Source organism: Podarcis muralis, chromosome 7, assembly GCF_964188315.1.
Source record: "Podarcis muralis chromosome 7, rPodMur119.hap1.1, whole genome shotgun sequence".
NCBI lineage: Eukaryota > Metazoa > Chordata > Lepidosauria > Squamata > Lacertidae > Podarcis > Podarcis muralis.
This window is the reverse complement of record NC_135661.1, coordinates 52,740,772-52,762,957: the sequence shown is the minus strand read 5'-3', so window position 1 is coordinate 52,762,957 and position 22,186 is coordinate 52,740,772. Positions and strand designations below refer to the sequence as shown.

Sequence of the window (22,186 nt, the reverse complement as noted above, 5' to 3'; positions counted from 1 at the left end):
TAGCTAATGGGGCCTTCCGCTGCCGCTGTGCTGCTGCCACGAGATTTCTGTTCTCATCCTGAAGCAAAATTCTTAACCTGAGGTACTATTTCTGAGTTAGCGGAGTCTGTAACCTGAAGCATCTGTAACCTGAAGCGTTTGTAACCTGAGGTACCACTGTACAAATGTATGGTGTGACTGGATTTGGAATACTGTGTACAGTTTTGGTCAGCACACCTCAAAATGGATATTGTAGAATTGGTAAGTGTTCCAAAAAGGGCAATAAAAATTATCAAGATAACAGAGGGACTCCCTTGTGAGGAAGGGTTACAGAATAGGGGTCTTTTTAAGTTAGAGAAAAAGTGAGTAAGCAGTAATGGTATAGAAGTGTACAGTACAATCATTTCTTGTATGCAGGTAATATTCCAGGGATGGCGTGTATATGCAAAACTGTTTATACCTGAACAATCCCTTGGAACTGTCCCAATGTAACAATCTTTGCCTTCCAAGCCTTATTTACTGAGCTCTGGGATGTTTTGTTCCCGCGAGAGCAGCCCAGAACCCACTTGAGAATATCCCAGACTCCCAGAGCCCAGTAAGCAAGTCTGAGAGTTTAAAAGCTTTTTCCATGTTGGGAAAACCTGACACAAAATGAGCTTTTAAGCTCTCCAGTTTGCATGCAATTTGTGGGATTTCAACTATGCAAGGTTGAAAATTGTGCGAGCAAATTGCGCACAAGATGTGATTGTACTGTATACATTTACTCGTATGGAGAAAGTGGATAAAGAAAAGTTTTTCTCCCTCTGCACTAAAATTCATGGACATCCAATGAAGCTGAAGATTCAGGACACACAAAAGAAAGTTCTGTTTAATGCAGTGAAGGAGGCAGTTTTGGCAACTAACCTGGATGGCTTTAAAAGAAGATATTTGATGGAGGATCAGGCTATCAGTGGCTAGTAGCCATAACATAAAGCCTATGTTCTTGCTCCAGAGTCAGAAGCAGTAAGCTTCTGAATAACAGTTGCTGAAAACCACAGGAGGGGGAGAGTTCTCTTGTGCTCATGTCATGCTTGCTGGCTTCCTATAGGCATATGGTTGACCACTGTGAGAAAAGGAAGCTGGACTGAATGGATCATTAGCTTGATCTAGTAGGCTGTTCTTAGATTCTTAAATACCATCTCCCAAGGGCTTACGGTGGTATCGATGGGATTGTTTATTTTTCAACAAACATGTGACAGAGTTTAGGAGGATTATGACTTGCCCAACGTCCTGGCACTAGAAAATGTTCCTAGTATTTGAATTAGGGGGTGAGTGTCTCCTTGTGTCTGTGCTGATATTATGGGAAATGATCTTATGTTCTGCTATTGTGAAGCCAAGTAGAGAACTGGTCTTATAATTAGAAAGGATTTGTTGTAATCTTCTGATAATCCTTTAAAAGGGAATCATGATTTAGTGGCCTCTGGCAAGAAAATTCAGAGTGGAAATTACTTTTGAAATCAGGGTGTTAACTTCATTTCCTTACCTAGCCCCTAATAAGATTCTAATACAGTACAACTCAGATTCATTGTTTGCTTGCTTCCTGAGAAAGTGGTCTGTTGCCCCCAAAGGCTAATGTCTCAAACTCATCAGTATGTTAAAACCGTGAAATTCATTTCTACTAAATGCTCTTATTTTAGCTGAGATTCCCCACCCCCCATGGCTGCAAAGTGGAGTTACTCTATAAACTAAAGCTACCCTTTCAATCTAATAGTTGGGTCACTATTGATAAATTAAGCTAGGTAATGAATTTTTCTTCTCTACTGTGGATAAAATATACCCTAGTCCTTCCAAAGTGTAATATGCTTGAGGGACCTTGGGGGATAGCCAGTATTACTCATGCTTAGAGTAGACATATTAATATCAGTGGACTTAAGTAAATTACATTCATTAATTTCAGTCGATCTGCTGAGTAGGACTTAGTTGTATATCACTTCTTATATTCTATAAAGTATTATGAAGTATATTATTATATTGTAAACTTGTTGACAGATATATTTCCCAGTCTGTTTCTGTGTTGGAGCTGTTGTTAATATGTTTTAATTGTTTTATTGCTTGTGTGTTTGGTGTCTAGGAAACTTTGGGGTGATGGGCAGGATAGAAATTCAATAAATAATCACTCGTTGGTTTACTTGACATGTTTATAAATTATTTATGCATAAATTTATTATGAAGTATCTAAAATGGTTATGTGATGAATAAGGGAGTATTAAAATCTCTACTTAAAAGACATATTGAAAGAGGTAGGTCTTCAGTAGGCTCCAAAAAACAACAGAGATTATGCCTGTCCAATATTTAATGGGAAGGGATTTCAATTCTTATATCATGCAGAATGGTCCTCCTGATAATATGATATCTTCAGGATGTCCTTTCCTGCAGAGCATAGTGATTGATGGAGTATATCAGTAGGAGACTAAATTTTACGTATTCTGATCTCAAATCATATAGGGCTTTATACAATAGAATTGATACCTTGAACTTAGCCTGGAAGCTAACTGGCAGCCAGTTTAATACTTTTCAACAGCAGCATAACATGGTGATAGCCAGCCCCAGTGACTGCAACTGGTGTGGGTCCAGTTGCGACCATGTGGAGATCTCTGGATGCCAGGTTGGCGACTCACATCTCCATCTGGCTGGCCCCACTAGCTTTCTTAAGCAGGTAGGCAGAAGAGCTTATTTGTTGCATTTTTATCTCACCTCTTTCTCAAAGAAATACATGGTTCACCCCCCTCCTCAGTTAATGCCTACAACAACCCTGTGAGGTAGGTTCAGATGCTGTGACTGGCCCAAGGTGAGCTTCATGATTGAGTGGGGATTTGAACCCTGATCTCCCAAGTCCTAGTCCATCACACTAACGACTACACCACACTGGCTTCCTATAATACCTCTGGTATGGGTGACGTTTAGTAAAACTACATCATTTGAGTATTTGGTTACTGGTATTCGGTTACTGGTATGATTCAGGGGCAGGTGGGATCAACACTGAAACTTAATTACTGCTTTACAGGCAGACAGGCAGTTTACTATGTGCTTATGAATAGGGAAAGTTGCATGTGATGAGAATTGGGCAGTGACTCACATGTGAGTGCCTTCTACAAGAATGCATGATGGGCATGTTTGCTGGGAATATGATTGAAAACAAATTTCAGTGCAGTGGTATGTTCTTGGCTTTCTGTTTCTGTGTGGTGACTGTTAGTATGCTGACTCACTAACTGATGGGTGGTAACTGGTGAACTACATACAATCTGACTTGAAATGATTCAGTTGTCTTCCTGAAAACAATTCTGTGGTAACACTGCTATCTTGTGCCAGTGTTTTCATGTACACATTTGCTTGTTCCTTCCCACATTGATATTTCCAGTTGTAACTTATATATCCTTGATAAGATAAGGTGTTCATCATTCTTTATGAGGATTTCCTCACATTCTTCCTAAATTGACTAGCTAAATTATTGGGGCGGGGGGGAGTCTGATTTGAAAAAAATTCTAATCAAGGCTTCTTTGTAATTTAGATCTGTTTATGATCATAATCATGAGTAAATACTGTTGTCAATGCCATTAATTAAATCTCATCATCATTAAAGGTAAAAGTACCCCTGCCCGTCTTGACAGACTCTAGGGTTGTGCGCCCATCTCACTCAAGAGGCCGGGGGCCAGCGCTGTCCGCAGACACTTCCGGGTCACGTGGCCAGCGTGACAAAGCTGCTCTGGCGAGCCAGAGCCACACACGGAAACGCCGTTTACCTTCCCGCTAGTAAGCGGTCCCTATTTATCTACTTGCACTTTGATGTGCTTTCGAACTGCTAGGTTGGCAGGCGCTGGGACCGAGCAATGGGAGCGCACCCCACCATGGGGATTCGAACCGCCGACCTTTCGATCGGCAAGTCCTAGGCACTGAGGCTTTTACCCACAGCGCCACCCGCGTCCCCCTCATCATCATTAAGTACCATTTATTTTCCTTCTTTTGAATTTTGTCATCACTCTTTTTATTGTGGATTATCTGCAATCCATGCAATGGGAGATTTGGGTGGATTTAACCTAGAGTTAAGGTCATCTCAATTCTTTAGGAACTTAGATATTAAGGTGTCTTCATTGATTAACAGAATTAAGCACCTATCAGCATATTTGCAAGAGTGTCCTCAGATGAAGAATGAATTGTTAAAACAACTTTGTACCAAGTTGTTTTTACCCTGAAAAAACACATTTTCATTGGCTGATTATTTTTGAGACATACCAAAACTACTCCCTCATTTTGGCAGCAACTGTTGGGCAATGGCTTATAGTGATTTGGATGTGTGTTCAGGTAACTTTATTTGATAGCTAGTTTATTTTCAAAGATTAAATTGGCATGGTGAGTGATATGACAGCTGCAAACCAAAAATAGTTTTAGAAATGGAGAGGAAACAGTTTTTATCTTAAAAAAGGAAATGTGGTCAAACGGCTTCAGCAATAACAGCAGACAGTTTTGCTTCTTACAAAATGTGCCCCCTACTTTCCCTGACAGAGGAAATTACAATAACATGATTTAAAGGGATGTTTGGAGGAAGAAAAAGTCAGAGCAAGGGTTCACTAGAGGTGGTTTATGCACTTGCTACAACTGGTAAGAAAGTTACAGGAATTTCAAGTTGAGGAGGGATCACTGTAGGGATGGGCAAAATATTATTCTACAAGTTTAAGAGACACACATTCTAGTTTGTAGCAATATTATCAGGCTAAAACAATCAGAAAATATGTGTCCTTCAGACACAAAAAAGCAATGGAGTGTATGTAAAAGCATCAAATAAAATAAAACAGGAGCATGGAAAATCATGGAATTTAAAAGAAATCAAGACATCTACAGTTCTCAGATATCTGCAGCCAGATGAATTTCTGATATTTGGCTGCTGAAAATGCAAACTCAGCCATGGACTTTATAATACGGACTCTAATTGCAATTTTTAGGGCTTGCCTTGCCTCTCTTATTGTTATTACTGTTATTGCTATTACAGTGGTGCCTCCCAAGACGAAATTAATTCGTTCCGCGAGTTTTGTCGTCTTGCGATTTTTTCCGTCTTGCGAAGCACGGTGTCAGGAAAGTTCTGGAAAAGCTTCAAAAATCACCAAAGTCTTTAAAAACCTCAAAAAAGGCTACCACACCGCGTTCTATGAGTTGCTCCTCGAAGTCAAGTCGCAACTGTATTAACGGTGTTAAGAAAAAGGAAACAAACTTGCAAGACGTTTCTGTCTTGCGAAGCAAGCCCATAGGGAAAATCGTCTTGCGAAGCAGCTCAAAAAACAAAAAACCCTTTCGTCTAGCGAGTTTTTTGTCTTGCGAGGCATTCGTCTTGCCAGGTACCACTGTACTCTGTTGTTGTTATATCATGGCACACACTTTTCTTTATCTGAAACCTATTAATCTCCCTCTTTTGCATGTGTTTTCTCTTTTCACCATAGTCAGTACAGTGGACACTCGGGTTGCGAACATGATCCGTGCAGGAAGCATGTTCGCAACCTGCAGCGCCACGTCTGCACACTCGCATTTGCATGCACAAAGCGCGATTTAGCGCTTATGCGCAAGTTCCGGTACTTCCGGGTTCGGCACGGTGTGCAACCCAAAGCATCTGTAACCCGAGGTATGACTGTAGCTCTGTCTGTTACTCCGTTCCTTTATTTCTTGTGTCAAATGTATTTAATTTCCCCTCCTCTTGTTCTTCAGGCTCTCTGTTCTGTCTTCCCATTTGTTCTTCTTTTTCATCATTGAGTTCAGCAGACACCACACACACAAAGCAATTTATCTGTTTTACTTTCTCCAAGGAGTTCAAGGTGTCATACATGGTTCTCCTCCCCATTCAGTCTTCACAGCAACTTGTGAGCATAGGTTCAACTGATAGATAGTGGCTGGCCCACGGTTCCCTGTGATTTTTATTACCCAGTGGGGATTTGAACCCAGGGCCTAGTCCAACACACTAACCACTACATAACTAGTGGCTTACTGATGTTGTTGCTGTTTGCAGCATGGACAGTTGACTGAAATAGTTTAGAACTGATAGCAACTCCACCACTTGTCTCTGGATCCACAGAGGGGGATAATTTGTACACCATTTAACAAATGAATTGTCCCATTTTCCTCCCTTCCCTATAGCTGTTGATCCCATGTATGCTGCAGGTGTTTTCATGTAGAGGTGGGAAAGGAGTGCAGGTATGGGTATTCAGAAGTATTAGTAGCATAATAATCTGATAATAACATGATTATCAGCATGCTTCACTGTTAGGCTCCCTCCCCCTTTCCAGTCTTGTTTGCTTGCATCAGTAAAAAAGTTCCTTTAATAACTTTCCTGTTGAGAGAGGCACAGTTAGAAATTGAACTCAACTGATCTTGGCAGACATTTAATGCGCCTACTGGCAGGATCAGTTTCAAAAACAATCACAACTCATTTTTCATGCTGTCTTCACAACTATTGGCAATGCAAACAGGGATTTAACTCCCACTCAAAATATAAATGCTGCAATCTGTATTACATACTACAGATCTCATTTCAACCTCCTTAGTGACAAGTTAAAGGAAAGCCTCCGAAAATGCATTTTACCATATATATTTCCACTTAATTGTTAGGCCCTGTTAATGTCACTTAATGCCTTCTGCAGGTGTGTCTCTAACTATGGAGATCAGGTTCATGCCACCTGCCATGTAAGAAGACTGATGGATCAGGCCAAAGTCCTGTCTAATTCAGCATTCTGTTCCCACAGTAGCCAACCAGGTGCCTATGGGAAGCCCAAAAGCAGCAACTGGTATTCAGAGATATGCTGCCTCTGATACTGCAGACAATATATAGCAATGACTAATAGCAATTGATAGCCCATTCTTCTATACAATTTCTCATCATGTTGTAAAGCTGCCCAAGCTGACAGCCATCTTGGCATATAGAGTAGCCTGGTTGCTGTCTCTTGATTTTGATAGGCAACAGTTGTACAGATTAGGCCTATGTGTTTTGGGCTACATATGTATAAACTTTGACAGTCATACCTTGGGTTACAGCCGCTTTGGGTTGCGTTTTTTTGGGTTACGGACCGCGGAACGGGTTACTTCTGGGTTTCGGTAGTCGTGCATGCGCAGAAGTGCTAAATCACGCTTTGCGCATGAGCACTGAATTACAACCCACGCGTGTGCAGACATGGGTTGCAAACGCTGTGGGTTGCGAACATGCATCCCACACGCTTAAGCCCGGGGTAACTTAGCTGTGTCACCTTGACTGTTTTGCAACTATTTGAAGGCAAGAGTTTTTACTTACAAGCAGTTTCTGGGAACATCATTTATTGTGCCAAACTCATTGCAAGGATAAGCTCTTTCAGTAAAGCATTCAAGATTTGAGCAGTTTGGGGAAATGTCCAAATGTTAGAAGTATACTCTCCTTACAAACTTGTTTACTTCATGATTCTTGCTTGCTACTAAGAATTCATTTACTTTAAATCTAATTGGCAAAATGATGTGGCCACTTTTATGTGCATGGTATATTTGCATAGTTGTATGATATTTGCAAGAAGCAAAAAACTGTATAAATTCAAAATCTAAGTTCACTTCTTTCAGTGACCGTTTTTAGTGCTACCAGGTGTCACATATTTGAAGCTGATAAAAGTTGCAGTGTTCATGAAGGTAGTTCTACATCTAGAATAGTGTTATGGAAAGCAGATGAGAAAAAATAGATAGCTATATAAGTAATTATGTAAGAGAGCTTGTTTTGGTCACTTTCATGCTGGCAGGTTAAAACAATATTTGGATATAGTGAAAATGGGGAATACCCTTTTAAGGCTCATCAAAGTACATAACCATTGCTGAATGTAACAGGGATTTTCTCTATTCCTCTTCCCTTCTCCACAGCTGTTCCCTCTCTAGCATGCAAATTACCCCCTGCTACCCTTAACTGTGATTCATTGTTATGTCTACACAGATTTTAACCGTGGTTAACATTAACCGTTGTGTGATTATGGTGTAGGATTTGAAGCTAACTTCATTGTTGGCAATTAATTATGCTCAAAATAATTTGGCACATGTGACTCATGACTTAAATAAATCTCTACGTATGCTGGGTTGAAAAGACTTCATTACAATGGTTGGAGCAAGCTGGTTGAAAAAAAAACAACTCTTCCTCCACCATTGGTTCCCTTCTTTTCAGTCACACTCCTTTTTCTTTGACGCTTCTCTCCCCCACTCCATACGGTGGTCATTTTATTTTCCTTATTTGCCAATTTCCTCTCATGCCTCTTTTGCTGCCACTACTACATATCTGGTAGCTGAGCTGAAAAAAACTCATGATAAGGTCTAACCATTTGCTGCTTTAGGTTGGCACCATCTTTTTCAGGTAGAGCCTGCTATATTAAACCTACCATGATCATATTGGTTGCCACTAGAGGTGGTGACAGTACCTCTGCTGGTGCAGAAGTAAGGGGAGGACAGGCAGGCAGACAGCAAGGAAGGGGGAGGGAGCTTAGAATCTGGTGACCTATTCAAGGCACAGACATACTACTTTCAGTGACTGGGTCAGCCCTGATTGAAGCTACCATGGGTATGAGGTTTGTTTTGGCTTTCAATGTGACAAATACAATGTTGAAAACTATGTGTTTTTATTAATTTGCTTTTATGTTACATTTTCCACTGGTATGCTCAAAATGGCTAACAAAATTACAATTGAATATACACAATGTGTTTGCATGTTTTGGTAAGCCATGAACACACAGATCATCCCCACTTCACTCCTCCTCACTACTGAGCAAGAGCAAGAAATTATGATCTTTGGCTTAGCAGAGCATATGAAGGCTTATTCTTAGCTTACTAGTTATAGTCTGTTTGAACGAAACAAACTATGATCCTCATTTCACAAGGAATACTAAGTTAAGAGTTGTAGTTTATTGCTCTTCATACTAACAGGGAGGAGTGAAATGGGAGTGAACTTTGCATTCACAGTAAATTATCAGCCATGGCTTACCTGTAATGACCATGAGTGTTGATTCATGCCTATGCAAACAGTCTGCATTATCAGTATATGTCTTCTTATATTTCAGGTCTACCTAAAAGCGCCTATGATTCTTAATGGTGTTTGTGTTATTTGGAAAGGCTGGATAGATCTCCAAAGACTGGATGGCATGGGCTGCTTAGAATTTGATGAAGAACGGGCACAGGTAAAGTAGGGAGCTTCAAACTTCTCACATCTCAGTTATATCGTGAAGCAAAATTTATAATTTTGGTATGCAGTACTTTATAACTTTGGATGGGGAAATCGTATAATGAGAAATTGAAAGCATAAGCAGGATCACTGTTTGGATTTAGTTCTTGCATCTTCAATCACATATGATCAGCATATTTCAGTCTGCCTTTTGGTCCAAGGAAGAAGTCTCCCCACTCTCCACTGTTTTCCTTCAAAGAAAAGAAGATAGTAGAGATAGAAAAACTTCTGTCATGTTCTTTCAGTTTCCCTTGTTCTTTCTAGGAGGTCTGCCTTTGGTCTTAACTTCTTTATCTTTTCCCCTTTGCGCTTCTGAACTTCCTTGTCCATAATTTAAAATGCATGCAAACCCTGTGCTTTCTAGTTCCATAGCCATCCTGCTTATTCTGTAGTTAAATGGAAGGAAAACTGAAGCTTGCTTATACCTACTTGGGTAGCAGTAGGTTCACTTGCACTTGGGGCATTGAATAGTCATGGTGTACTTTAGTGTTTATTAAACTAATCATGCATTTGTCTGTGATAACTGATAATTCTTCATTAAAAACCCTGAAAATTCGGCAACATAAAACCTCTTATTGACCTAGACCTTGTATTAGGCTTTTCTTTGATGCTTCTATCTCATTCTCTTTTCTCAACTTTGGCCCTCCACCACCTCTGTTTCCTATAGTTCTGTACCTCATCCATGCATATTTCATCCAGGCCACTCCTTCTTTTGTCTATGACCTAGCTTTCACAACTAACCTAGCATGCCTGACTCCTCACCTCCTCTGTCTTTTCATCCCATGAAATGCTAGAAACTGAAACAGTGGTAGATGCAAGGCTCACAGGTGACAATAAGTAGTTTTCTTAATAGAAAAATAATTGTCTTTGAATATAATTACACGGGAAGAGCCTGCTGGCCCATCTAGTTTGGCATCCTGATGCCCATGGGAAACCCACAAGGCAGATTTGAGCACAGGACACTCTTCCCTCCTGTGGTTTCCAGCAGGGGATTTTTAGAAGCATTGCTACCTCCAACTGCAGAAGCAGAGCATACCCATCATGGCTAGTAGCAGTCAGTAGCCCTCTCCTCCATAAATTTGTCTAATACTCTTTTGAAGCCATCTAAGTTGTTCACCATAGTTGAACAGTGCATGGTATGAAGTAGCACTTCCTTTTTTCTGTCCTGAATCTTCCAGCAACCAGCTTCATGGGATGTCCATGAGTTCTAGTGATATAAGAGAGCGAGAGAGAAAATTTCTGTAACCACTTTCTCCATACTGCACCCTATTTTATATCATCTTGCCTCTTCTCAATGAAATGAAAAAGTCCCAAACGCTGCAACCTTTCCTCACAGGGGAGTCACTTCATCCCCTTGATTTTTTTGGGAATCCTTTTCTGAACCTTTTCCAACACTACAATATCTTTTTTCAAGTAAAGTGATCAGAACTATACCACAGTATTCCAAATCTGTTCACACCCTAGATTTACATAATGGCATTATGATGTCCTCAGTTTGGATTTAATTACTAATTAAAATATTTGTGCAGTTCACATAAAAGTCGTAAAACAGCTTCTACCTGTGAAATGAATTCTTCTCTTAGAAAAAGAGGGCTTTTATTTAATTATGGCCTTTTATTGAACATCCTGCTTTCAGCTGTTTGGGTCTTTCTTCTCTATTAAAAGATATTGATTTTTTTTAAAAAAATCAGATCCCTGAAAGACCTTGTATTATGCTGTTCCAACATAAAAATTGCCAAGGAGAGATGGAGCTGCTACTTAAAAATGGACCTTAATGAAAAAATTGCACATTGCGCTTTAGTGCATGCTGCTTGGGCCTAAGCTGATGTTTACTGATTGACAGATGTTTGTATTAAAACTAAGCAAGGCCACAGGGGGAACTCTTCCACATCATTTCACAAAATAGCTTTAGGGTGCAGGAAGTGCCCTAGGCAAAAAAGGCAATTTGACATTCTCTCACTACAGACATTTTATTTTAAAATTTAATGTACTTAGTCCCTTGGTATATTAAAATGTAGCTGGATTCTCTGGAGCAGGACTTATTTAACCTGCACATTTTTGCAAAGCCACACTATTAAAGGAAAATCATCATGCTGAATGTAGCATGCTGTACTTTGACAAATGTAGTTTAAAAGTTTTGATTATTTTTAAAAAAAACTATTAAAAGAGACAAGATGAAGAAGAAAGAGTGTAATTCTGCCTGGGAAAAGTGCAAGAGAATTTCGCTTTATTGCATATTGTTAGACAAGTAGTTCTTTAAAATAGGTCAATTAGTTTGTGGGGAGGACCAAAAAAAGAAATTTGAACAACCTCACTGCAACTATTAGAAATAAATGTTCTGAAGAACATTTAGAAATGTTCTATGGGAGTGGACCAAACCTAATGGGGTGCACTATTTGGGCTTGGCTCCTAAGAGGCTTTGCTCCTTGCCCAGATATAGCATGGCAAAGCTCAATGTTTCTTTGGTAGATGCCCCATTTCCCCTATTACTTCTGGCCTGGTGGCTGCCAGAGACATAGGTATGATTTCCCCAAGAATGTAGTGGATAGGTGTCCTGAAGTCTTTCACCATAGGGCACATGAGGTCATGCCTCTGGTAGTGAGGGCCATTGCCGCTTCTTCTGTGGTGGCATGGTGGGCTTCCTTTTCAGTGCTTGAGGAGGTACCCTGCCAGGGTCTTCATAAACCAAAGAAAGATTTTGCCTTTATGATGGATGTGGGGCTGGATGCCATGCAGTTTGCCACCAGGGCTACTGGTGTGGCCTATGGCTACTGATGTGGCCATGTGGCCATTGTGACCTGTGGCTCAAGACCTAGAATGTTGATGCAAAATCCAAAACTAATCTGGCAACTGGGCATTTCTTGTGGGAGGGAATATGTGGGGACCCTCTGGAGGAATATCTGATGGAGACCAAGAACAAGAAGACACTATCTTTAGGGTCTAAGAAGGAGGAAGAGGAGGAGAGATGTCACTTAGAGCAAATCTTTTTGCCCCTTTTGGGTGCTTATGGTCCCCCAAAAATAGCAGGAGCCAGTGGTACCAGTGCAGGGAGCAGGGAGAGGCAGAGATTTTCCTCTTCGTGATTCTGCATGATTAGTAGCTCATCTCTTTAGGTGGTCTTGTTACTCCGTTTCTTTAAAATAAAGTCACCTAAATCCAGTGGTTGCCCTTATGGTGTGGCAAAGCTGCCCTCCCAATACTAACATTAATAGGGTAGGACTGCACAGGTACACCAACAGAGCAACTGCAGTGCTCATGCTGGTGTGCTCATGCAGTCTTAATCTCACCACAGTCTGCCCCATATAGATAAGCTATGTCAGTGTTGGGAGGGCCATGCCACAGCCCACTACTGCCTAAATGATGTCTAGAGGTGAGCAATTGGAGAGGTCTCCCCCCCCAAATCAGTGTAAAGGTGCTTCTTGTGTGACCCTGTACTTTTGGTTGGTAGCAGGAAGATGCATTGGCACAGCAGGCTTTTGAAGAAGCTCGGAGAAGAACTCGTGAATTCGAGGACAGAGACAGGTCTCATCGGGAAGAAATGGAGGTGAGAGTTTCACAGCTGCTGTCAGTTACTGGTTAGTACTCTACCAAAAATCTAGATTTTTTTTCTCAATAAACTACTGCCTGGAGCATGTTGCTAAAATCTTATATTTTATTTTGATGTTGTCATTTTAATGAATCCTGTTTGGGTTAAAAGGATTCTATTAGTACATTAAGGGTACAAATTCTTCAATCAGTGCAATTTTGCCACTTGAAAGTACATAGCTGCTGATCTTAGAATCCCTAAAGCTAAAACATATTTTAATTTAAAATGATCTAATCCAGCATTGTTAACTTTCACCTCTTGGACAAAGTAATTCAGACTGTGTGCCCTATTTCTGTATATGCCACAGTAGTTACTGCATATGATAAAATTTTGCATTGAATTATGTATGTACATTGTTAAATAAAGAACCAAAGTTTGTCCTATCAATGGTATAGTAGACTGGCAGATTAATTTTTTATAGCGCAATGGGGAAAAAGAGGCAAATGTGGTACATATCTGTTGGGCAGTATACACATATACGGGACGTGGGTGGCGCTGGGACACAGGTGGTGCTATGGGTTAAACCACAGAGCCTAGGACTTGCCAATCAGGTGGTCAGCGGTTTGAATCCCCGTGACGGGATGAGCTCCCGTTGCTCGGTCCCTGCTCCTGCTAACCTAGCAGTTTGAAAGCACGTCAAAGCACAAGTAGATAAATAGGTACCACTCCGGCAGGAAGGTAAACGGCATTTCTGTGCACTGCTCTGGTTCGCCAGAAGTGGCTTAGTCATGCTGGCCACATGACCTGGAAGCTGTATGCCGGCTCCCTCAGCCAATAAAGTGAGATGAGCGCCAGAACCCCAGAGTCGGCCACGACTGGACCTAATGGTCAGGGGTCCCTTTACCTTTACCTTTACCTTTATACACATATACATACATACATACTTGGGAAGTAATACTTGTTTAAAAATACAAATTAAATATTTTTCCCCTTGTTCATTTCCCCTCAACTTTAATACATTTTTAAAAGTAGTCTTGATCATGGAGTAAATGAAAAGATTATCTTGGCTAGCTTCAGCATTGGTACTATTTTCATAGAGGGAAGATATAGAAAAATTTCTTTTAAAAAATCAAACCATGAAACACTGCTTTTTTCACATACATATACAAAGTAGAAAGTCTGGAACAATGAAGATTGAAAGTTTCATTGTTATAAATCATACCTTGAGCTGCTGCAAAGTCTGCATATATATATATATATATATATATATATATATATATATATATATATATCATGCATCGTTTAAATGGTTTTAATAGATACCACATTTGAGTTCAGTGAAGACAGAGAAACCCTTGCAATACTTTGTCTGCCCCTACCAAAAGAGAGGCGCCAGCCCTTGGGAAGCATTCAGCCAAACCTTAGCAGCATATGAAAATGATCAGAATTTATTCTTTATTTATACAACTTTCTTTCCTAGAAAATATGTTCCTTTATTTTATAACATGCTGTGCAACGCTTTTTTAACTATTAAGAAGCCAGTAGATTATTACATCTGCAAAGAAATTCAACAAAAAATTCTTACTGAATCTTTCAAACATAATCAGTCACATTTTGAATTTTATTTTATCTATTTTAAAGGATAAATCAGCCGAACTGTTCTGGATTTATTAGAGCTACTATTGTTGATTACCACTTCAAGAAACTGCAAAAACATTTTTTTTATAATTTTACATAAGTGAAAGATTTCACAAATAAAATTATAAGAGCATGTTCAAATAACATTTGTATAAAGTAGCAAGTCAATTTTTAAAAAAATACAAGACTGACATGTGCTTACTTGAAAGGAGAAAATAGATGTACAACACAAATAATATGGAAACAAGTTATGGCACAGGGCTTGAAACAGTATTTGAAAAATGTTTTCTAATTACAGCAGCCAATTAAAGTTTTTTTCTGGGCAAATAAGTTATTTTAGTTATTGATTAAGTTTACAGATCTGTGTTAAATGAAGCTGAGATTTTTTTCAGCCGCTGAATTCTACTGCTGGTACCTATTCTGCTGCTTTTCTGCCCTTTCAAAGAATTGCATAATATGCCAACCTAAACAAAGTCCAACATTTCTGGAACTGCAGGGCAAACTAGAATTTTATGCTAAACCCCTCATCCAGCATCCTTCAATCTCTGTAGCAGGGATTGAGAGTTGAACTAAAAGTACTTTGCATATCTCTCTGTCTCTGCTTATGGACAAGCCTGCACAAAATAAGCATATTTGCATACATCTGCTTAATATGCAATTTTTATACAAGCCATTGAAATGAGTTTTTCATGGTACAGAATGAAGAATATTAGGCCCTTATGCTATTTGATAGCTGTTCTTTATGACAGAAGGTTGACAGTTTGAGAGCAGGAAGGATGATAAAAATAAATGACAAAATCATTTTCAGCAAAGCATCTTTGATTCTTTGCTGGTCATGCTTCAATAAGCATAATATGGCAAAATGTCCAAATCAGTTCAGACAAGAACATTACAAATGCTCTGTTTACTGTATATACTTTTGGCTGATGTCATGGACAGGCAATTTCCCAGTGTATTTGTTAATATTGTGGTAGCACTCTCCTACCCCAGCATAAAGAGAATTTGACAAAAAGTTGTTTTCTGTTGTTGAAAGACAGTAAATGTGCTAAAGTTTCCAAACTCTTTTCCTATCCTAATGTTTTGTATAATTTTAGTAAAAACAACCAAAATAACAATCAAAGCTTTAAAGGTGTGCCTATTTAACAAATATATGTTAAATTAAATGTTCTAATTATCACCAGCTGCAATTTATTTTGCATATAACTGCCAACTAAGATTTCACTTCATGCATCTGATGAAGCAGGCTTCAGTCCACAAAAGCTTATGCCAGAACTGTCTTCAAGATGTCACAAGAATCCTAGAAACAAACCCCTCTGAATTATTTAAAAACAAAACAAAACAGTTTTGCAAATAAAAGTAGCTGTAGAAATAGAATTCAAAATGGCTCAGTTGAATCTTTTCATTGGACCAGTTGTGTCTAGGGGAGGAGGAAAGCAAGCTTTCAACATGCAGCCTGGAGGCATCAGAAAGAAGAACGCAATCCAGAGTATGAATATAAGAAATAAATATGTCTTACCCCTTGATGGATTTTTGTATGGAGAGATTGAGAAGCTGGCATCTAACATCAAAATATATGGTGATGGAAACATTACTTTGCATGCTTTAAAATACTGCAATTACCAGTTGGCCATTTCCTTTAATAAGGAAACTTTATCACAACATGAAATTGTAGCTGAAAATTGAATCCTAGCCACCTAATACTTTTTCCAGTTTCACTAGTATCATATCTTTATGTCTATGAAAGGCAGCTAAATATCCTACCTTTCTTATGGGTTTTTCCCACTAGGATAAAATGTACTTTCAGTAGAGAAAGTATTGTTTCATGTCTGGTGGAGATGCTATAAATATATAATTACTATTGATCACTGTCAGTCACTGTCTCGCTGATGCTCAGCCTCTTTCTAACCTGCATTGACTGGAAGAAGTTGCTTATATTACAGTATTGCTTGACTTGCAAAATTGATCTGCATGATACCACACTCAGCATTGATTTTGGACAAAATGTAAAAGGGTTTCTTAGTATGGCATTCAGTTGCACTTTTTATGTACACCATTTGCTGCTAGATAACATCTTTACAGTGCAATCCTGTGTGTGCTTACTCAGAAGTAAGTTCCAATATGTTCAGTGGGGCTTACTCCTAGGAAAGTTGGATTGCAGCTGTAAACAAATAAGGCTGTGCTATTCTGTTGCCATGATGTATCAGAGAAAGTGAACCTTGATTCTGCTTAAGTAACACAGAAGTTTATTTCCCCCCAAAGCATTTCAGTAACAAAACAAAAATGTGTTTGTTTTGAAATGCTAATACATGAGACTTAATACTGTATATCTGTAAATATTTTATTTTGCATTTTTAAAGAAATGTCAAATTGAAATTTACTGTGATACAATTCAAGTTATTTGACATTGCAGTATGTATCTGCCATCATCACATTCCAGTGCTTGAATACCCTTAGCAAAATGTTTGTCGCCGCTGTCTATTCTCTTTCCCACTGCATTTTGAAAAAAGTTTCCGTATATGAACTACCTTTTCATTCAGTTTTTCTTTGCCGTTTGTGAAACAGCATGAAAAACGTGCTTCTTACACAAAAAGCTGTGTTTGGTGTCAATTGAAAATGAATGACCCTTACAATGAAAGTCACTATTTTTTTCCTTTTAAGTAGTGATTTATATCCAGGGTACACTCTTCATATCTCTTGTGGATAGCAAAAGGTCATATAAAAAGCATCTCTTAGCCTCACATCATCTACTTCTAGTACAGATTTGGGCATTTCCCCACATCAGGTGGGGCAATGACATTTATGTACAAATTGAGAGAACAGATTTGAATTTTCTGTGGTTTTGCAGAGAATTCTGGATTATACTTGGTTTGTAAAGCCACACACATTAAAAGAAGCACAAAAAGCTAAGGAACTCCAGTAAGAGCACCTTAAATTGTGTCTCTCTGGTAGCTGCCTGCCTAATCTGCCTGTATGACACAGCCAGCACCATCTGCAGGAGTTGCCATGAACTGGGTCATGGGGACTTCTTTGTTCATGCTGAAAATTGATTAACAGTACAAACGAAGTGCAGTTGCTGAGGTTGAATTTCATACACTCAGACCATGAAACAAAGAACTGTCTGTAAAACACTGTTTATTTAGCTTAACAGAACTAAAGCTTAATTTGTATATATGGAATTTTGCCTTATTTATTTGCTTTGCTAACTTGAATTGCTTAAACAGTTAATTCATAATTTTTCATTTTGAGGTAGCCAAGACAATAATATGCAGGTTGAGAGTTAATTTAACTAAAAATCATTTTGCAATTTCTGACATATTCAGGACCCCACAAGACAACTCCCCTGGTGCCAGCCAATGTCGAATCATAACTAGATGCCTATGATGCTCTTTGTGCTTTTATTAATGTACATTTTGGAGTTTGGCTAACAGGCACGATCTAGCAAGAGCAGAACCCTTTTTTAGTTCAACTTACATTGCTGTGATGTGTTTTAACTGCCTCTACATTGTACTGCCTTTCTCTTCCCCACTTCCTCCTCTCTTTTTTTTTTTTTTTTTTTTTGGCTAAATACTGAGGACCAATTGGTATATAATAATTACCAAGGCCTGTCCCAAGGTATTTTTTCCCTTAGGAAACTGCCAGTAAAACTTGGTTCCATGGTATGATGCATTCTACCAGATCGGGGTGCTCAGCTTCTTAAACACTGAGAACCAAATACAGTGGTGCCCCGCAAGACGAATGCCTCGCAAGACGAAAAACTCGCTAGACGAAAGGGTTTTCCGTTTTTTGAGTTGTTCTGCAAGACGAATTTCCCTATGGGGTTGCTTCGCAAGACGAAACGTCTTGCGAGTTTGTTTCCTTTTTCTTAAAGCCGCTAAGCCGTTAATAGCCGCTAAGCCGCTAATAGCCGTGCTTCGCAAGACAAAAAAACCGCAAGACGAATGATTATCTGGCAAGGCCAGAGGAATAGTCATAACAAACAGCAGACTCCGTTTTTCTTTACCAACAAAGAGTGCAACTGTAAGAAGGAGAGATTTGCAGCTCCTTGTAGCATACAGAAAAAAAATGCTGTGACTGATTTCATTTTGAGGCTCTTTCGTAGTCTCTTGGGTATAAAAAGAAATAAAAATATAAGAATGATATCCAACTGTGGCATCCCACCTGCACAGCAAACTTCTGCTTTTGCAAAAGGCACTTCCTTTTTCTCTTCTCCCTCCTTCAGCTTCCAGTCTGCCCCTAAAATCTATTCCAGCAGGTTGGGGAATCCTCCAGAGCAGATGTGGGGTGGGGAGGGGAGTTGCACCTGGCACCTTCGTTACATATCTTTAGGCGCCAGGCAAAAGCAGTCCCCCAGGCCTTTGGCTAACTGGGGGAGTATTGTTTTCATTTGTTACTATGTTATGCATTTTTGTTTTTATATTGTAAACTGCTCTGTGGTTCTCAAATGAAGAGTGGTAGAGAAATATTATTATTTCTAGTTTTGCTTAATGATGTTTGCTTAACTTTTTTAACAAAAATCATTTTTTCAATGAAAGCAGGTTGTCAGAAATGTCACTTGCCATTTAATAAATGCATCCTTCGTGCTGTTTTTAAGTTTTTGTCAATTTCCTCTTTTTGTCTTTCTGAATAGAATCAATAGTAGCCCAGGTCAGACATAAGGGGAACCACTGGTTTCCCCTCTATGACTGAACTGGGCCACTGTTTCCTTCATGATTTATAAATTCCTGTCTCAGCAAAGCCAAAAAATGACTTCTACAGGTTTTCATAAGGTCTGGTTTTTATATTAGAATATTTGGATGAAGGTGAGTACATGGAAATGGTCTTTATGCCCCCACTAAAAAGAAAAGTAAAATTTCCATTCCTGTGGCGTAAGTAGAAACAGCTTACAACCAAGTGACAGCAGTGGCAGAGATGCTTGTTCTTCCCTTTCCTAGGGTTAAGACTGCCACCTCATATCCTAACCCTTTTAATAGCTGGGAGAGCCAGCCCTGCTAGCTCTATGGGGCCCTTTTTGATTTGAGGAGAAGTGTGCCATGGCCATTCTGGGGAAGAGCATGGGGATAGAGAGGACCATTTTTGTCAAGTATTCATAGTGCTGGTTTAGAATGCATATTGATATACACCATTTGAAACCATATTTTGCTTTAAAATATTCAATACATTTTAACTCTCTTCCTCCTTTCTCCACCTTTCCATGTTAATTCAGGCAAGAAGACAACAAGACCCTAGTCCTGGCTCAACCCTGGGAGGTGGTGATGATCTCAAACTGCGTTAAGTGAACAACGGCTGTGCCATGAGTGTGACGCTTAAACTTGGCAAATGATGGAATTAAAAGACCAGAAACTGTGATAACTGGGTATATACTATAGTCTATTCCCTGACCTGCGGCAACCAAACTATCATGTCCCGCCATGGTTTGCACTATGTTTGTGTTGTATTATCTGCATTTCTTTTCTTTAAGCATGTTGCCAATGGGGATTTGAAATTCTTGTTTCTCTATGCAAGCTTATAATTTTGTTGGCACTATTTTAGTGACGAGAACAATTAATGCAGCTATAAAAACAATTCCTCAACTGTAATATTCATTCATTTCAGAATAGGTCACACGTTGCAGAATAAAGTTTTTTGTGACTTTTTTAAAAAACAAAAACTTTCAAAATAATTTTTATATGGGCTTTTGGAAGTTTGTTTGTCATAGTGTTCTTGCTTTTACACATGCATTCTTTGTGGTATTGTCTTTTTATGCACTTTCTCTTCTCTAACTTTCAACACATTTTATTCTTTTTACATTATGCAGCCTAGACCAAGTAAGAGTGTTGTCAATTGATTTACTGAATTACATGTTTATAAACTTTTTAAAAAACCACACTCCAATATACCATGAAATATTGTTAACTTAAAGTTAATGTTTTAGATGGCAAAATGTCTAAATGAGATTTTAATCTGTCCGCACGTTCTGTTGTAGATTCTGTTCTGCAGTTACTAGTTGTAGTTAATGTAGTTCAGATAACCTGCTGAAACTGATTGGAACTCATTGCAGTATGGCTCTTCAGGGACTCTGTAAAAATCTGAAATGGGATACTCCATCTTTCTGATTGCATTTGACATTAGTCTATGATGGCTGAGGGTGAAGCTGATATCTTGAATACAATCATGTTGAAAGTAGCTGCTTAACTCTTTTTGTATCCTATTCTTTAGCTTAGATTAAAATACGAATTGAGACATTTGAATTGTATGCAAAACAGTCTCATATTGGCCCAAAGTTGCCTTTGGTGTGTTTTTTTGTTACTTGACAATTTTGTTATGATACTTTCCAGTAGCGTAAGATTTGGAGAAAATAATTATTGAGGATTGTTCACTTTTGCACTTCAGTCCCTGCTTTCTTCTATTATATTACTCAAGAGTACTGTTTACCAAATCTTGTGTCAAACCAGTTTTGTTTCTCCATTTGTTATGTGGCGTGAACATCAATCTAATCTATAATTAGCATTTTAGGCTTTAAACCACAACATTCATTTTTTGTGTTAAGATGAGTAGAATGCAACATTCCTTGTCAATGCTGGTAGTTGAACTTATAACAATTACAAATATCTGAACAACTTCCCTGGATATGACAACTCTGAATCTTTTTTTAATACTCTTAACAGTCATCCATAGGTTCTGTCCCAAACAGATCCATTAAATAGAAATATGTTGCTCATGTTAATATTTTTTCCATGCACATTTTCCTCATCCAGTGAAGAAAGAATGGTCCAAAAAGTAGTTTTCTGTTGCTTTTCCATTTTTGTCAGTCATGTTCCTTTCCTTTGTATTTCAAATAGTATGGTGTTTCCTGATTACTTCTGATAGTAGTTTCAAATCATGAGTACACAAATTATACTATTGCATATATACCTTTGCTGTCTGTGTGTAAATAACCTTCTCCCCCTATTATCTAGAATTTGGCTACTTAATGGCCATGTTTGAATGATCATATCTCAGCTTAATAGCCCAATATAAAAATAGATGTTTTGCTCATGCACACAGCCCCTTTGCTACTCTAACTAATGATAGTTACAGGTTTCCTGGTTTTACTGCCTGCATCATCAAGGGAGGAACAAAGGTGCTGTGTGCCCAGGCAATAGACTCATTCACATATTGGCTTGTTGAGCCAAGATACAGTTGTCCAAACTGGGCCACCATGTCTTAATGCTGGCATTAAGATCACAAGCCCTCTCCCTGTGCTAGCTAGTGCAGACCTGCTAAACTTAAAAACTTTAAGTTATTGATGCAATTTGATATTTTTTCATAATTTCTATTTAAACAAGAGTTGCATCATCTTCAAACTCATCTCTTTAAGAGTTGCCTTAAGCTTCAAGATTGCTTTTGCTATCTTTTTGTGCTATGTTAACCTTACGTTTATAATAAACTTATGTGAGTGAAACAAAGTGGTTGTAAATTACTTTGTAACATGTAACTGTCAAGTGCTGACACATGCCATTGTATGCTTAGAGATAAAGGACAGTTCGGCAAATATTCCAAAGTACTATCATTTTTAGGGGACTTGTGGGTTGCTTATTGTGGCATCTCAGGGCTTTTTTAATCCTTTTAAGTTGAGAATAGAGAAGTTTAGTCAAGAGTTAAATCATACAATTAATAGATATTTAAAAGTTACATTTTGTATCTTTTGATTAGGTTCTGAAACATCCAGAAACCAGTTTTGAAATCTACTTCTGACATCTTCCCTCCCTCCCTCCATTGCCTTGATAGGTAGGAGTTGCTCATCATCACCAGAGAGCAAGAATGTTCTTCTTCTGAGATCATTTAGCTTGCCC

At 38.8% G+C, this 22,186-nt stretch overlaps 1 protein-coding gene across 4 annotated transcripts in view; it reads left to right on the top strand.

Annotated features, from left to right (window-relative positions):
* Window positions 1-21,887, top strand: part of CBFB (core-binding factor subunit beta) — a 38,579-nt gene extending 16,692 nt beyond the window's left edge. The window contains exons 4-6 of one of the 4 annotated variants that reach the window (XM_028739523.2): window positions 9,051-9,167; window positions 12,663-12,786; window positions 19,579-21,887. In XM_028739523.2, the coding sequence (XP_028595356.1) occupies window positions 9,051-9,167; window positions 12,663-12,786; window positions 19,579-19,601 (264 nt within the window). In that variant the 3' untranslated portion in view covers window positions 19,602-21,887. Of the gene's footprint in view, window positions 1-9,050; window positions 9,168-12,659; window positions 12,787-19,578 lie in introns of all 4 variants that reach the window. The other 3 variants (XM_028739521.2, XM_028739522.2, XM_028739520.2) reach the window with 3 other exon arrangements.
* The last annotated feature ends 299 nt before the right edge of the window (window positions 21,888-22,186 follow it).